The sequence below is a fragment of the Trichechus manatus genome, unplaced genomic scaffold, assembly GCF_000243295.1.
Source record: "Trichechus manatus latirostris isolate Lorelei unplaced genomic scaffold, TriManLat1.0 scaffold00087, whole genome shotgun sequence".
NCBI lineage: Eukaryota > Metazoa > Chordata > Mammalia > Sirenia > Trichechidae > Trichechus > Trichechus manatus.
The window spans coordinates 5206723-5223768 of record NW_004444023.1 but is presented as its reverse complement, the minus strand read 5'-3'; the positions used below and the strand labels follow the sequence as shown (position 1 = coordinate 5223768).

The window sequence follows — 17046 nt, the reverse complement described above, 5'->3', positions numbered from 1 at the left end:
TCAGGAGACAGGCCTGACAGTCTGCTTCAGAAAGGTCACAGCCTTGAAAATCCTATGGAGCACAACCCTATTCTGCAGTCATGGGGTTGCCATGAGTCGGAGTCGACTCAACGGCAACTAGCAACAGCAACATCAAACTTCTACTCATCCAGTAAGGCCCAACCCAAATGTCCCCTCATCCAGGAAGCCTCCCCTGACTTCTCCAGGCATAGTCAGTCTCTTTCTCCTCTGTGTCCCCATATCCTTCTGGACTGCCCTGCCTCAGGCTCAAATCTGACTGGCTGGGTCCAGGTCTGACTCCCACCAGACCTGGGGCTCCCAAGGGAAGGTTCTGGGTTTGACTCCTGTCTGGGTCCTCAGCATCATTCTGCAAAGGACCTGGCCTGGCCCATAGAAGGTCCCAGGAAGCATTTGTCGAATGAATGAACAAATGAATGAATGAATGGTATTCCAATCACTGGCTTATCCCCACCTGACTCCTCTCTCCCATATGCTTTTTATTCATTAGTCCATCCTCCTGCAGGGAGCCGGAACAAACCCCCGACCCCCAAAGGCAGCCCACAGACTGCCCGGCGAAGCCCCCAGACCCTGAAGCGGAGCCAGGTGACCATCTCACTCGAGGCCCTGCCCATGGGGACAGTGCTGATAGACAAGAGTGGGCAGCACTGGAAGCTGGGATCTCTCCAGACCAGGGATGACCAGGGCATTCTCTATGAAGGTGCACTTTGTCCCCAGGTGGGCGGGTGCTGGGCTGGGTCAGGCTGTTTCGGGGCTAGAGCAGGGAGACGGGGATTCTAAGCTGCTGACCTGCCTCTAGGCAGCCTTCTCTTAGACCTGAGATTGCAAACCTATCACCTATAGGGGCCAGGCAGGTAGTATAAATGAGTACAGGAGGCTGGAGTAAGGTGATTGGGAGTGGTGGGGACTGCGGCCAAATGGAGAGCATGTGCCCTCTTTACACAGGGCACTGTTTTTCAGCTCAACCTACTGTTGCTAGGGGGGCATGTGGGCCCAGAGTGGCCACATGATAAGGACAGTGATGATTGTTGTGGCCACCCTACAGAGACAGGATAGACCTCAAAATTTGGTATTTGAGACTGATGATATCGTACAAACATACACCAACAGGATCTGGAAAGGTTTATTACTTATATAATCGAGGTCTCTGGGAAGAGCAGGGCAGGCTGCCTGAGCAGATTTGAAATGGCTTGAGAGAACAGGCAAAGGAGGCTGGTTTGGGGCTTTTATTGTGGTTAGGGCCTGGGGCTGGGATGAGGTTTCCCGTGTGGGCATGGCGCATGTTGTTGTTGTGTGCTGTCGAGTCGATTCCAACTCATAGTGACCCCATGTGACAGAGTAGAACTGCCTTATAGGGCTTCCTAGGCTGTAATCTTCACGGGAGCAGATTGCCAGGTCTTTTCTCCCGTGGAGCATCTGGTCGGTTTGAACCACCAACCTTTTCGTTAGCAGCCAAGTGCTTAACCACTGTGCCACCGGGGCTCCTGGACAGGGGCTTACGTGGTTTGAATCTCCCACCAGCACCAAAAGAGGGAGCTCCCTGGCTTTCTTAGGTTTCCAGATGTGGGGCAGAAGGGGGAGAGGAAGGGGTGAGATTTAAAAGCTGTCAGGAAAACGGACAAACCTGTCAGCAGTTAAACGTCAAAAAACGAGGTCCAACTCTTTATTACAATGAAAAAATGATAACCGTGTTGGTAGTGTTAGTATTAATAATACTTAATGTTTATTAATAGGGGCAGTGGTGGGTCAGTAGTAGAATTCTTGTCTTCCATGTGGGAGACCTGGGTTCAGTTCCCAGCCAAGGCACCTCACGTGCAGCTACCACACATCTATCAGTGGTGGTTTTTGTGTTGTTATGATGCTGAACAGGTTTCAGCAGAGCTTTCAGACTAAGACCAACTAGGAAGAAAGGCCTGGCAATCTATATATATATAGGCAAATGGGTATAGCTGGTAGGTTTGGGGGCCCCCAAGACCACCCCCAGGTTCAGTAAATCTGGCAGGACTCAGCATATAGGTGAATGCACATCTGATTTAGTACAGGGAAAGAATACAAAGCAAAGTCAGCAAAGGGAAAAGGCACATGGAGCGAAGTGTGGGGGAAACCAAGAGCAAGCTTCCCGTGTCCTCTCCCCGTGGAGTCAGACGGGATGTGCTTAATTCCCAGAGCAACAAGTTCTGAGAGCACATGTGAAATGTTGTCCACAAGGGAAGCTCATTAGAAACTCAGTGCCCCCAGTTTTTATTGGGGGCTGGTCATGTTGGCACCCTCTTTGCCTTAGTTATCTAGTGCTGCAATAACAGAAATACCACAAGTGAATGGCTTTAACAAACAGAGATTTATTCTCTCACAGTCTAGTAGGCTAAAAGTCTGAATTCAGGGTGCCAGTTCCAGGGGAAGTCTTTTTCCATTGACTCTGGGGGAAGGTCCTTGTCGTTAATCTTCCTCTGCTCTAGGAACTTTTCAGGTGCAGAGACCCTGGGTCCAAAGAATGTGCTCTGTTCCTGGTGCTGCTTTCTTGGTGGCATGAGGTCCCTGTGTCTTTCTGCTTGCTTCTCTCTTTTATATTTCGGAGAGATTAACTTAAGACACAACCTGATCTTGTAGATTGAGTTCTGCCTCATTAACATAACTGCCTCTGATTGTGCCTCATTAACATCATAGAGGCAGGATTTACAACACACAGGAAAAATCACATCAGATGACAGAATGGTGGACAGTCACACAATATGGGGAATCACGGTCTAGCCAAATTGACAGATATTTTGGGAGGACACAGTTCAATCCATGACATTCTACCTGGCATGTACCCAAACTCCAGATTCCCGCAAGGAAAGCAGGTGTTTTTCAGTATAAACCACGTTGTTTGTCCGAACAGTCTAGGCACAGTGAGCCACTCTTACCAGTTAGAGAATGGAGGGAACTTCCATCTCATGGGCCAGGGTGGCTGCTCCAGCTCCCATTGTCACATCTGCATTCCAGCCACTTTGCAAGCTAGCCTCTCAAAGGAAGCCTGCTATGTGAACTCTTCTCTGCGTGGCTGAATATTGAGAAAGAGAGAGAGAAGGGGGGAAGAGGAGGAGGAGGAGGAAAGAAAAACAAGGTTGAGAGGTGGGTAGGGTGATTTGGAAAGAAATTGGGGAGCAGGGTAGGAGGAAAAGGGGCAAGGAGAATGTGAGCGTGAGAGAGACAGAGGGAGAAAAACAGAGACAAGGAAGGAGGGGAGTGGAGAGAGAGGAAAGAGGAGGAGGAAGAACAAAGAACCTATTTGAAAGCAGGACAGCTGAAGGAAGGAGCAGATCTTGAAAGCCAAGGATGCACTTGACCCTGAGGAATTGGGGCTCCATAGCCACTCCTCCTTCCTAGGAAGTTGGAGGCCGAGGGCCCTGGCCGCCCTGCAGATGATAGTGTAACTGACCATACCCATTTGTCTATGTGTATATTGCTAGGCCTTTCCTCCTTGTCTGTCTGGGGCTTTGTAACCACTCCTCCTTCCTATGAAGTGGGCGGATGAGGCCTCCAGCCGCCGCGGTACAGGTGATAACTTCACTGGCTCTGTTCTCCCACAGCTGAGCCTGACTCCGCCCCTGCCTCGGCCTTCACCTGCGAGTCGAGTCCCCAGAAACAAAGATTCTCACTCAAACTAGTGAGTGGGTCCCTGGAGGTGGGGGGTGGACAGCACAAAAGGGAGGGCCTGGGGCTTTGGCAAACACACCTTCATGTCTGAGCCCCTCTGAGGGCGGGGGCGGATGGGAGAACATGGCCCGGGGTCGGGCCCATCTTGGCCTCTTGGTTAAGTTTCCTTGAGCAGCTGTTACCAAACTCCACAAACTGGGTGGCTTAAAACGACAGAAATGGATCATCTCACAGTTCCGGAGGGTTGTTGTTATGTTGTCAGTTGCCATCAAGTCAGCTTCAACTTATGGTGACCTTATTAATAACAGAATGAAATGTTGCCCAGTCTTGTGCCATCTTCATTATGATTGGTATGTGTGAGTTCATTGTGTCTATTGTGTCAGTCCATCTCGTTGAGGGTTTGTTTCCCTCATTTTTGCTGACCCTGTTCTTTACCAACCGTGATGTCCTTTTCTAGCAATTGGACTCTCCTAACAACTTGTCCAAAGTAAGCCAGCCAAAGTCTCACCATTTTCTAGAGGGTAAAAGTGTGAATTCAGGGTATCAGCAGGGCCATGTTTTCTCCAAAGGTTCTAGGGGTAGATCCTTCCTTGTCTCTCAGCTCCTGGTAGCCCCAGGTGTTCCTTGGCTTGTGGCTGCAGCATCACTCCAGTCTCCGCCTCTGTTGTCACACGGCCGTCTTCCCTCTGTGTGCCTCTCTTTGTCTCTCCTCTGTTATAAAGACACCAGTCATATTGGATTAGCACCCACTTTATTCCGGCATGACCTCATGTTAACTGATAACATCGGAAAGACCCTATTTCCAAACAAGGTCACATTCACAGGTGTCTGGGGTTAGGACTTCAGTATATCTTTGTGGGAAACACAATTCAGCCCACCACACACACCCATAGGTAGTGCTAACTGTGCTCTCAAGGACCACTCTGAGCTCGTGTACAGCACATCAACTCTCCAGTCCTCACAGCAGTCCTCTGGTGCCATTGCTGTTACAAGCCCGTTGGACAGAGGAGGAAACCAAGACACAAATATTTAGTTTGGCTGCTATTAAAAAAAAGTGACTCAATATTAATAATGGCTTAAGCAAAATAATATTTCTCTTTCACTTAAAAGTCTGGGCCACTTGAGCATTGTGCTCTTTTAAGAACCGTCTGTATGGGATCAAAGAGACAACAGCAACTTGAAAGGTTAGAGAAGAAACTTACGGGGTAGTGAGTTCATGTTAATGGAGGAGGAGTAACTCAGAAAAGGAGGGTGAGAATGGTTGCACAACTTGAAGAATGTAATCAGTGTCCCTGAATCGTACATGGAGAAATTTTTGAATTGTGTATGTTTTGCTGTGTACATTTTCAACAACAAAAATAAAATATAGTAAAACCTGTGAAAGCTGGAACCTGTGTAAGGTGGAAACCTGTCAGAGAAGGAAAACTCAAACATTTTCCACTAATATGAGTGAAGGAAAAGTGGTAAGACTGCACGCTATTAAAGGCAGAAAACTTGCAAGACCCAGAAAAACAAGGCAGTCCCGTTGAGTTCTAGCTCTGACAGGTTTCACTGCATTTTTTAAAAAAAGGTCTGGGGCACATCTCGATTCAGACTAGCCACATTTCATAGTTTCAGACTTAATAGCCTAATGTGGCCAGTGGCTACTCCGTTGGCCAGCACAGGTATAGAGCGTAAGTTTAAGCCTGATTTTGTTTTTCTTTGTGGGAACCTATTTTTTTTTTCTGCTTTGAAGGATATTTTTTATATTAAAAAATTAAATTTAACTAGGATATGTTTAGGTCTTAATTTATCTTTGCTATGGTTCAATTCTTTTAACACCGAAAACGTTTTCTTCTCGTGTGTCTTTGGTGATTGCTTTGGTTCTATTCTTGTTTTTTCTTTAGAAGCACTAATTATTTGTATATTGTATCTCCATTATCTCTATTGCTTGTCATTTCTCTGTCACTGTTCCATCTCTTTGTTTTTTTCCTTTGCATTCTGGGGAATTTTTAAACAATTTATTGTCGAGAATATACACAGCAAAACATATACCAGTTCAACAATTTCTACATGTACAATTCAGTGACATGGATTACACTCTTCAAGTTGTGCAACCGTTCTCACCCTCCTTTTCCGAATTGTTCCTCCCTCATTAGCATACTCTCACCGCCCCCTAAGTTTCCTGTCTAATCTTTCGAGTTACTGTTGTCAGTTCTTCCATATAGATAGTTCTTTTTTTTTTTTCCCCCTTGTGCTTTAGGTGAAAGTTTACAGAGCAAATTATTTTATCATTCAAAAGTTTATACACTAATTGTTTCCCGGTATTAGTTGCAATACCGGCAGTGTGTCAGCACTCTCCGCTCCAGGTTCCCCATTTCCATTCATCCATTTTTGGTGTCTCTTCCTGTGTTCTGATCTTTGCTTTTGGGCAGTTGTTGCGCATTTCATCTCATGTACTTGACTGATCTAAGAAGCATGTTCTTCACATGTATTATTGTTTGTTTTATAGGCCTGTCTAATCTTTGGCTGAAAGGTGAACTTTGAGAGTGGCTTCAGTTCTGAGTTAGAAGAGTGTCTTGGATCCATAGTCTTAGGGTTTCTCCAGTTTCTGTCAGACCAGTAAGTCTGAGCTTTTTTGTGAATTTGAATTTTGTTTTACATTTTTCTCCCATTCTGTCTGGGACCCTCTATTGTGATCCCTATCAGAGTGGTCAGTGGTGGTAGCCGGGCACCATCTAGTTTTTCTGGGCTCAGGTTGGTGGAGGCTGTGGTTCATGTGGTCCATTAGTCCTTTGGACTAATATTTTCCTTGTGTCTTTGGTTTTCTTCATTCTCCTTTGCTCTGAATGGGATGGGACCAGTAGATATATCTTAGATGGCCACTCGTAAGCTTTTAAAACCCCAGATGCTACTTACCAAAGTAGGATATAGAACATTTTCTTTATGAACTATGTTATGCTAGTAGATCTAGATGTTCCCTGAGACCATGGTCCTCAGCCCTCATCCCTAGTAACTTGGTTCCTCAAGGTGGTTGGATGTGTCTAGGAAGCTTCTATGACTTTGCCTTGGTTGAGCTGTGCTGACTTCCCTTATATTGTGTGTTGTCTTTCCCTTCACCAAAGTTAACACTTGTCTACTATCTAGTTAGTGATTTCCTCTGGGGAAAGTTATAAAATTTTTCCTCCGTGCCTTAGTCAGGGTTCTCTAGAGGAACAGAACCAGTGAGATAGATTTATAGAGAGAGAGAATGATTTACTTCAAGGGATTGCTCACAAATTTGTGGGAGGCTGACAAGTCCCGAAAACCAGTAGGGCAGGCAGCAGGTAGAAACTTCTGCAGGCTTGCGTCCCAAGATCCATAGGTCAGGCGAAGAGTTCAGAGTGGAGAGGGAGAGAGCAAGTTCTGCCAAAGTATCTATAATCTGAAGGCAGAACACATGCTAAGGAAACTCTTTTCAGCTTAATGATTACATTCAACTATATTATAGCAGGTCATTATGTTAGAGTGCATTGTAGAACAGCAGCTAGTCTAGTATCTGTCAAAACCACTGGGAACCATAGCCTAGCCAAGTTGACACTTAAAATTAACCATCACACTCCACTGCTTACATTTGTCTGCACTGTGATTTCTTATTTTCATAGATTTCTAATGAAGACTAAAGTATTATAGTTTTTCCTTATCCAGCCTTCTTTTTATTTCTGCCTGCCTCTCAGCCAAACTGGCTCCTTTTCTTTCTAAATCTTCTGGGCTGGTATGGTGGTTCCATAAATAAGGGGCCCAGTTTTCTTCTGTCTTGTTGCTTCTACCCATAACTTCCATCTTGTGGACCAGGGTGGCTCCTCCAGCTCTCTGTCACATCTGCATTCCAGCCATCTGGAACAGAAGGAGAAGGGGAGAGCCTGCCTCAGCCTTTTAGGGACATAACCATATCCGCTCACATCCTGCCTTACTTATCTAGTGCTGCTATAATGAAGTGGGTGGCTTTAGCAAATAGAAATGTATTTTCTCACAGGTTAGGTGGCTAGAAGTCTGAAATTAGAGCGCCGGCTCTAGAGGAAGGCTCTCTCTGTCGCTCTGGGGGAAGATGCTTGTCTCTTTAGCTTTTATTCCTTGCCTCCTTTGTGATTGTTATGTGGCATGGCATCTGTCGTCCCCCATCTCTGCTTCCTTGCTTAATCTCCTCCAGGAGCCCTAATGGCACAGTGGTTAAGTGCTTGGCTGCTGTCTGAAAGGTCTGCGGTTCAAACCTACCAACCTCTCCGCAGGAGAAAGATGTGGCAGTCTACTTCCATCAGAATTACAGCCTTGGAAACCCTATGGAGCAGCTCTCCTCTGTCCTGTAGGATCGCTATGAGTCAGAATTGACTCAATGGCAATGATTTTTTTCTTTATATCTCAGAAGAGATTGACTGAACACACACCTTACACTAATGTTGTCTCATTAACGTAACAAACAAAAAACATTCCCAAATGGGATTCTAACCATGGGTCTAGGGGTTAGGATTTACAACACATATTTTTGGGGGACACAGTTCAATCTGTAGCACATCCCCATTGGCCAAACTTGTCATGTGATCATACCTTGCTGCAAAGGAGACTGGGAAATGCAGTTTTTCATTGATGTGTCTGGGAAACACTTGTGGATTCTGTTATAAAAGAAAGAAGGGGAGCCTGGGTACTGGGAGACAACTCGCAGTTCATGATAATATGTCACATGCAGCACCCTGGGGAGTTTAGTTCTGATGTGGGGGACTTGATGGTGAACCTGGGTCGTTGCTGGCATTGCCCTGGTGAGTGATACACAGACAGTGATGCTTGGGGGCTCTTGTCTAAGAGAGTCCAGTATGACAGCCTTCTCTCCCTCCTTTCCCCACCAGGATGCCAAGGATGGGCGTTTGTTCAATGAGCAGAACTTTTTCCAACGAGCTGCCAAGCCTCTGCAAGGTATTCTTCAGGAAACTGGCAAGGAGGGAGAGAGGCTGGGTGCCAGTTTGGAAGGGACAGCCAGCCACTCTCTGGGGCTATGGGAAGGGCGGGGACCTGAGGTTCAGATTTGTGTCCTATCTGTGCCCACAACCTGGCTCCTGTCATTCCTTAGGCCTCTGGCATCTGAGGACAAACAGTGAATGCTGGGGCCAGCTCATACCAGCTCTTTTTGTTTGTTTTAACATGGTGAAAATATACACACCAAAACATTTGCCAACACAGCAACTTCCACATTTACAATTCAGTGACATTGATTACATTTTCCATGTTGTGCCACCATCCTTGCTATCCTTTTCCAAAATATTCCACCACTATTAACAGTATTTTACACAAATAACACACACCTTCTCTATTTGTTTGCCAACTGCGCGCTCTCCCCACAAGGTATTTTTGTGAGCACACTATGTTAATTTTTTTTACAGCAACATATATAAAACAAATAGGCATAGCAGCGCTTATGAAAATACCTTGCTGGGAAAGGACACGGTTGGCAAACAAATGTAGAAGGTGTTTGTTATTTGCATAAAAATACGGTAATATAAACTCAATGTCCCCCAAACAAAAACTCCCTCTCTGCCCCTCCCTCCTACCCCAGAAACCATCAATTATCTTTGGTTTCTATGTATTTTCTTATTTCATGTAAGTGAGATCATGTAGTAATTGCCCTTTTGTGACTGGCTTGTTTTCCTCTATACGTTTTCAGTGTTCGTTCATGTTGTAGCATGTATCAGTACTTCATTTCTCTTTATGACTGAATAACATTTCATTGAATAGATAGACCATGTTTTGTTTATTTATTCATCTGTTGATGGACATTTTGGTTGTTTCCACTTCCAACCAGTTTTTGACAGTCAATTTTCGGGAATGTTGCAAGCCAGTAATTAAACACAACCATAATTAAAAATTAAATTGTGTATACAAACAGACACCTCATGGGATTTGGTTCCTTGGTTTGGAGGTTTAAGTCATGGTTTTGTGGGGCTTCCCAGTTAATTGGCCTAATAATGTGTTTAGTGCTTCTGTTTACCTCCTAGTTCATTGTGTAGTACCTGGGGCCTTAAAAGCTTGCAGGCAGCCATCCAAGGCACAACAGTTGGTCTCTATTTGTCTAGAGCAACAGAGAAAGAAGGAGAGTCAGAAATAGGAGGAGGAAATGGAATGTTTGGCTAATTGCCTCTGTGAACAAGTGCCTCCTTTGCCATGAGAGCAGAAGAACTGGATGGTGCCTGGCTACCATTACGGAACATTTTGATCAAAGATTCCATAGAAGAATCCTGATCAAAAGGGGGAAATTGTAGAACAGAGTTTCAAATTTGCATGGACTCTAGACTTTCTGGAGCCATCGAGGGTGGATGAACCCTGGAAACTATTGCCCTGAGATAATCTTTAAACCTTAAACCAAAAATATCCCCTGAGTCTTATTGAAACTAAACAGTAGTTTAACTAGTAAAAAATGTCTGCCTTGAGCATTATGCTATTTTAAGAACTATGTATATGGGATCAAGTTAACAACAACTGGAAAGATTAAATAAGAACCTTAGGGGGCAGTGAGTTTATGTTAATGGAGGAGAAACAACTCAGAGAAGGCAGGTAAGAATGGTTTCACAACTTGAAGAATGTAATCAATGTCACTGAATTGTTCATGTAGAAATTGTTGAATTGGTGTGTGTTTTGCTGTGCATATTCTGAACAGCAACAACAGAATAAATTTTAAAAATAATAAAAAGACCACAAAAAGATTAAATTGTATAAACTTGCAGTCAAATAAATTATATTAAAAACAAAGGTAATGCATTCTCAAAGCTCATCGTGTCCTAATTATTTTAGTACATTTTCTGTTATCTGTGCTCCTGAGGTTATTTGCATTAACTGTGTTTATGTGATTTGCTGCTGTTGTTGATGGGTGCCATGGAGTGGATTCTGACTCACACAGATCCCATGTGACAGAGTAGAACTGTCCCATAGGGTTTACTAGGCTGTAATCTTTACAGCCACTGGGTTGGTTCAAACCGCCAACCTTTCGGTCAACAGCTGAGCGCTTAACCATTGGCCCACCCGGACTCTTTAACTTATATGGTAGAAATACTACATAATAGTGGGCTACTGTGCTTCTCTTCCCAACTCCACAATCAGTGGTATCACATCAGTAACTTGAAATTGCCCGTGGTGGGACGTCTTTAGACCTCCCTGGGTGGCACAGACTGTTTGCACTCAACTACTAACCTAAAGGTTGGTGGTCCAAGCCCGTCCAGCAGCAGCGTGGAAAGAAGACCCTGGTAATCGGCTTCCGTAATAATTACAGCCAAGAAAACCCTGTGCAGCACAGTTCTACTCTGTCACATGTGGGGCCACTCATGAGTCGGAATCACTGGATGGCAATGTTTTTTGTTTTTATTTTTATTTTTGGGAGGGGGCAGTATTACATGACGTAATTTGGCAAGCACTAACAACCAGGGAAGTTTTTCCCTAGACAGCCACTTGTTAAACTTTTGTCAGGATACCCCTGGCTGTGTACCACCTCACTGAGTGCCTGGAAGGTGGGCAGGTCAAATTACAGTGACACCGTGGCCTGGGTAGACATTTATTGATCTGAGTAGCTGTGCATGTGAATTCAGGCATTATTCTACCATCTTGTCCCTTCCACTCCAGATTTGCTTATGCTTTCTCAGATGCCACCTGTGTTCACCCGTCACCTGCAGACATGGGTTCCAGACAATTCAAGGGTCATCTACTCTATCCTGTCTCCACCCTCCTTTCACTGTCACCACCCCCCCAAAGAGAGGTAGTCTCCCACAAGGAGACTCAAGGGTTGGGTCACGTCTGGGGTTGGGCACTCTACTTCTGGTTCGTGTGTACCTGGGGTAGGTGAACCCTAACCTCTCAAGCCCCTGCTTTCTGCAGTGAACAAGTGGAAGAAGCTGTACTCCACCCCTCTTCTGGCCATCCCTACCTGTGTTGGCTTTGGTGTCCACCAGGACAAGTATAGGTGAGCTGCCCCCATTGCCACCCACCCCGTCCCTTGTCCTTCTCCCTTGTCTTGTGCCCTGCATGGCTGGGCCCCTGGAGCCACTGGCCGGTTAGTTTCTTCCCTCCTTTCACCCTAGTTTGGAGACGGGTTGGTGACCAGCTATCTTAGTTTCTTAGTGCCGATGTATCACAGATACCACAAATCGGTAGCTTTAATGAACAGGAATTAATTTTTTTCACAGTTTAGGAGGCTAGAATTCAGGGTGCCAGCTTGAGGGGAAGGCTGTCTGTCTGCCCTGGGGGAAATCCTTGTTTCTTTCAGCTTCTCTTCCTCAATTCCTTGGTCATTTCCACTTGGCATCAATCTTTTCCCATTTGTGTTTACTTCTATGTCTCATCTGCTCTTTTGTATCTCAAAAGTGATTGGGTTAAGACAGACCCTACAGTGATATGTCCTACTTAACATAAAGAAACCCCTATTCCCAAATGGGATTATATCCCTGAGTATGTTGTGTTGTTTTATCTCTTGAGTAGATTCTATCCCTTGAGTAGATTCTGACTCGTGGTGAGCCCATGTGACAGAGTAGAACTGCCCCATAGGGTTCCTAGGCCGTGATCTTTACAGGAGCAGATCGGCAGGTCTTTCTCCCTCGGAGCCACTATGTGGGTTCAAACCACTGACCTTTCTTTTAGCAGCTCAGTGCTTAATGACTGCACCACCAGGGCTCCTCTCTGTGAGTATAGGGGTGTCTTAGTCATCTAGTGCTGCTCTAACAGAAATACCATAAGTGGGTGGTTTTAACTAACGAATTTATTTTCTCACAGTTTAAGAAGCTAGAAGTCAGCATTCAGGGTGCCAGCTCTAGGGGAAGGCTTTCTCTCTCTGTTGGCTCCGGGATGGTCCTCATCTCTTTTCAGCTTCTGTTCTTTGGCTCCTTGGTGATCTTCACGTGACATCTGTCCTCCCCTATCTCTGCTTGCTTGTCTCTGTGCCTAATCAGCTTTTTTCCTATTTCAAAGGCAATTGGCTTAAAACACACCCTACACTGACATGACCTCTTAACATAGCGAAGAAAACCCATTCCCAAATGGGATTATAACCAAAGGTATAACCCATTGCCGTGGAGTCCATTCTGACTCATAGCAACCCTATAGGATAGAATAAAACTGCTCCATAGAGTTTCCAAGGTTGTAATCTTTACAGAAGCAGATGGCTACATCTTTTCTTCCTTGGAGCGGCTGGTGGGTTCAAACTGCCGACCTTTCAGTTAGCAGCCGAGCACTTAACCACTGTACCACCAGGGCTTCTTCAAAACCACAGATATGGGGGTTAGGATTTACAGCACATATTTTGGAGGACAAATTCAATCCATAACACCAGCTAACCAGAACCCTTCTTCATTCCACCTGGGACTAGAGCCTTCTAGCGGCCCAGGTGGCCTATGTTCCTCCCCTTCCCCATTCATCTCTCCTACCCTTGGGTGGGCTCAGCCCTGGCCTTGCCCTGCCCGATTCAGGCCTCATGTCCTCCAGGTTCATGGTGTTCCCCAGGCTGGGTAGGAGCCTCCAGTCGGTCCTGGATGACCACCCGAAGCACATCATACCAGAGAGGTCCGTGTTCCAGGTGGCCTGCCGGCTGGTACGTACACACCTACCCAGCTCTTGCACTGGGTATGGTGCTTCCAATCCCAGTCTCTCAGTCTGTGTGTTGGTTAACTGACAGTTCTTGGTGCTCGCTGAGTGTGCACGCAGGGCAATCGCTAGAGTCCTGTCTTAGTTACCTAGTGCTGCTGCTGCTGTTGTTAGTTGCTGTCAGGTCGATTCTGACTCATAGCAACCGTATGTGACAGAGTAGAACTGCCCCATAGGGTTTCCAAGGCTGTAATCTTTGCAGAAGCAGACTGCCACATCTTTCTCTCGTGGAGTGGCTGGTGGACTCAAATCACTGACCTTTCGGTTAGCAGCCGAGTGTGTAACTGCTGTGCCACCAGGGCTCCTTTATCTGTGCTGCTGTAACAGAAATACCGCAGGTGGGTTCCTTTAACAGAAATTTATCTTCGTACAGTTTAGGAGGCTAGAAGTCCGGATTCAGGAAGCTGGGTCTAGGGGAAGGGTTTCTCTCTCTTTCGGCCCTGGGGGAAGGTCCTTGTCTGTTTTCAGCTTCTGTTCCTCAGTTCCTTGGTGATCTTCATGTGGTGTGTGTCTTCCCCATGTTTGTGCTTCCTGCTCTGTGCCTGTTGTTGCTGTTGTGTGCCATCAAGGTGATTCTGACTCATAGCGACCCCATATGACAGAGTAGAACCGACCCACAGGGTTTTCTAGGCTGCAAATTTACAGGAGCAGTTCACTAGGTCTTTCTCCTGCAGAACTGCTGGGTAGGTTTAAACCACCAACCTTTCAGTTAGCTACTGAGTGCTTTAGGGTTGGACCACAAGGGCTCCTTCTCTACCTAATCTGCTTTTATCTGTCAAAGGTGATTGGCTTAAGACACACCCTACAGTGATATGGCATCACTAATCTAACAAAGGAAGTCCTTTTCCCAAATGAGATTACATCCATGGGTGTAGAGGTTTAGGATTTACAACACCTATTATGGGGGGAAGGAGCCCTGGTGGCACAGTGGTTAAGTGCTTGTCTGCTAACCGAAAGGTCGGTGATTTGAACCCACCAGCTGCTCCGTGGGAGAAAGATGTGACAGTCTGCTTCTGTTAAGATTACAGTCTTGGAAGCCTTAAGGGGCAGTTCTGCCATGTCCTTACAGGGTCACTGTGAGTTGGAATTGACGGCAACAGCTTTATTGTTTTTGGGGAACACAGATTAATCCGTAAGAAGGCTGTTACAGTCATCCTGTTGGCATGGTGGTGGCTTGGGCTAGGACAGGAGCTGTGTGGATGTAAGAAGTGTGTGCTGAGATGTACAGGAGATGAACTGGACATGGGCTGTGAGGCAGAGGAAGGGAACAGAGGTGACTTCCAGTTTTACCTGATCTGTGGTCGTGGTCGAACTATTTACTGAGATGGGGAAGACAAAGAGAATAAGAAGTTTGGAAGTGAAAATCTAGAATTCTGACTTGAATATTTTAGGTTTGAAATGACTTCTTGATGTTTAGGTAGAGCTAACACCTAGGCAGTTCAATATACGAGTCCCTGGGTGGCTCACACAGTTAAGTGCTTGACTACTAGTTAAAAGGTTGGCAGGTCAGACCCACCCAGAGGTGCCTCAAAAGACAGGCCTGCTGGGCGATCTTTTTCCGAAAGGTCACAGCATTGAAAACTATGGAGCACAGTTCTACTCTGCACATATGGGGTTACCATGAGCCAGAATTGATTTGAGGGCAACTAGCAAGAAGTTCAATATATGAGTCTGGTGCTCAGTGGAAAAGTCAGAGCTGGAGATAAAAATATAAATTGCTGAACTAAATTTATTTCTGCTTGCTGTGTTACTTTTTTTTTTTTTTTTTTTTTGCGGAGAGGGGAGATAAATAATCCTCTTCACCTCCTGACTTTGCCATCAACTAAGAGATAGATACAGAGGGTAGACAGAAAACCAACTGGGCGCTTTAGTGCTGTCATAGTGGGCTTCCTAATGCTTCACTGAGAACTTCTCTGACTTATCCTCCCAGTTATAGGCAGCACCATATGACCCCAGGGCTAACAGTGGGAGTTCCTACACCAGGCTTTGCATCAGAGTATCTTTGAGTTAGTCTTCCTACTCATTAGATGCTTTCTTCTTTCTTCCTCCAGCTGGATGCCCTGGAGTACCTCCATGAAAATGAATACGTTCATGGAAACGTGACGGCTGAGAATATCTTTGTGAATCCAGACGACCTGACCCAAGTAAGAGCCAGGTCCTCCCAACCTTGGGGCCCTCCGGGCTCAGATTCCCACCTATCCCAAAGCCTCGATCTATTTTACAATGTTTATTGCAGACAAAGAATTGATATCCATCATACATAAAGAGTGCCTTCAAATAAATAAGAAAAAATAAGCAACTTAGTAAAAAAAGGATAGGAAAAGCTGTTCATTGGAAAAGAAACCCACAAGTTAGTCAAGTGTATGAAAAGGTGCTCAGTCTGCGTATAATCATAGAAATACAAATAAAAATGAGATACTATTTTTCACCTCTTGGATAGGCAAAATTAAGAAGAATGATAATATTGATTGCTGGTAAGGATGTAAGGGAACAGGTGTTATATACACTGCTGATGGAAGTGTAGCTTGGGCAACTTTTCTGAAGACTAACTTGGCACTAGCAATCAAAATTTTAAATGCATCTGTTTTTTGGTCCACCAGTTCCTCTTTTAGGAATTTATTCTATCCATATATTCATAGGACTATTCAAAGGTATATGTACAAGGTATTCCTGACAACATTGTAATAGGAAAATGAAAAACACTTTAAATGTATTGTCCCAGTAGGATACTGACTAATGTTTCAAAGTTAATTCTAATTATATTAGTCAGGACTCTTTTAGTTGCAAATGACAGAAACCCAGATTAACATGGCTTAAGCAAAAAAATGGGGGAGAGGGGTATAATTTCTTGGTTCATGGAATGGAAAAACCCAGGGCTTGACTGGCTTCAGATGTAGCTGGACCTAGGAACTCAAATCCTATCATTGGGAAGCCAGCTTTTCCGTCTTTGGGCTGTTTTTGTTTGTGTGCTGCTCATTGTCAGACAGACTCTCTTCCCTCATGGTGATGAAATTGACATGAGCCAAAAAAAAAAAAAAAAGTTGCCATGGAGTTGACTCCAATTAATGGCAACCCTTTTTGTGCCAGAGTAAAACTGTGCTCTGTAGGGTTTTCAGTGACTGATTTTTCAGAAGTAGATCACCAGGCCTTTCTTCCAAGGTACCTTTGGGAAGTCCCAAACCGCCAACCTTTCCATTAGCAGCCTAGTACATTAACCGTTTGCACCATCTGGGAAAAAAAGATCCCAGCAAAGTCAAGCTTAGATTCCATCAACTCAGCAATCCCGGTGAAAACATCAGGTGAGCCTCACCTGCATTGCACAGGCTGAGATTTAGGGGTGATCCTATAACTGGGTATGGAAGAAGGGGGCGTAGGTCTCACACAGACAAAATCAACACTTGTCTCCTAGCTGTGTGGTAGAATAGATGCAACCACTAAAAAGAAGAAGATATAGTTAGCTTTGTTTATTATCTGGCAGAGCAACACTTTAATTTTTGTTTTGAACTCATTAAAACCTCCAAACCTGTGAGATGGGGACTATTATCATAATTTTACAGATGGGGAAACCAAAGCACAGAGACATTTCCTAACTTGCCTGAGGTTGTACAGCCACTAAGGGTAGAGCTGGAGGAGTCCTTGGGTGGCTCAAACGGTTAAGCACTCGGCTACTAATTGTAAGGTTGGCAGTTCAACCCACCCGGAGACGCCTCAGAAGAAAGGCCTGGGGATCTACTTCTGAAAGGTCACAGCCTTGAAAACCCTACG

General features: G+C 45.2%; 1 protein-coding gene across 5 annotated transcripts in view; it reads left to right on the top strand.

Moving 5' to 3' along the window:
* Positions 1 to 17046, top strand: part of VRK3 (VRK serine/threonine kinase 3) — a 58975-nt gene that overhangs the window by 14773 nt on the left and 27156 nt on the right. For 4 of the 5 annotated variants that reach the window (XM_023736295.1, XM_023736297.1, XM_023736296.1 and 1 more), the window contains exons 6-11: positions 509 to 718; positions 3588 to 3664; positions 8514 to 8580; positions 11524 to 11608; positions 13123 to 13228; positions 15333 to 15425. In XM_023736295.1, the coding sequence (XP_023592063.1) occupies positions 509 to 718; positions 3588 to 3664; positions 8514 to 8580; positions 11524 to 11608; positions 13123 to 13228; positions 15333 to 15425 (638 nt within the window). The remainder of the gene's footprint in view (positions 1 to 508; positions 719 to 3587; positions 3665 to 8513; positions 8581 to 11523; positions 11609 to 13122; positions 13229 to 15332; positions 15426 to 17046) is intronic. The other variant, XM_023736298.1, reaches the window with a different exon arrangement.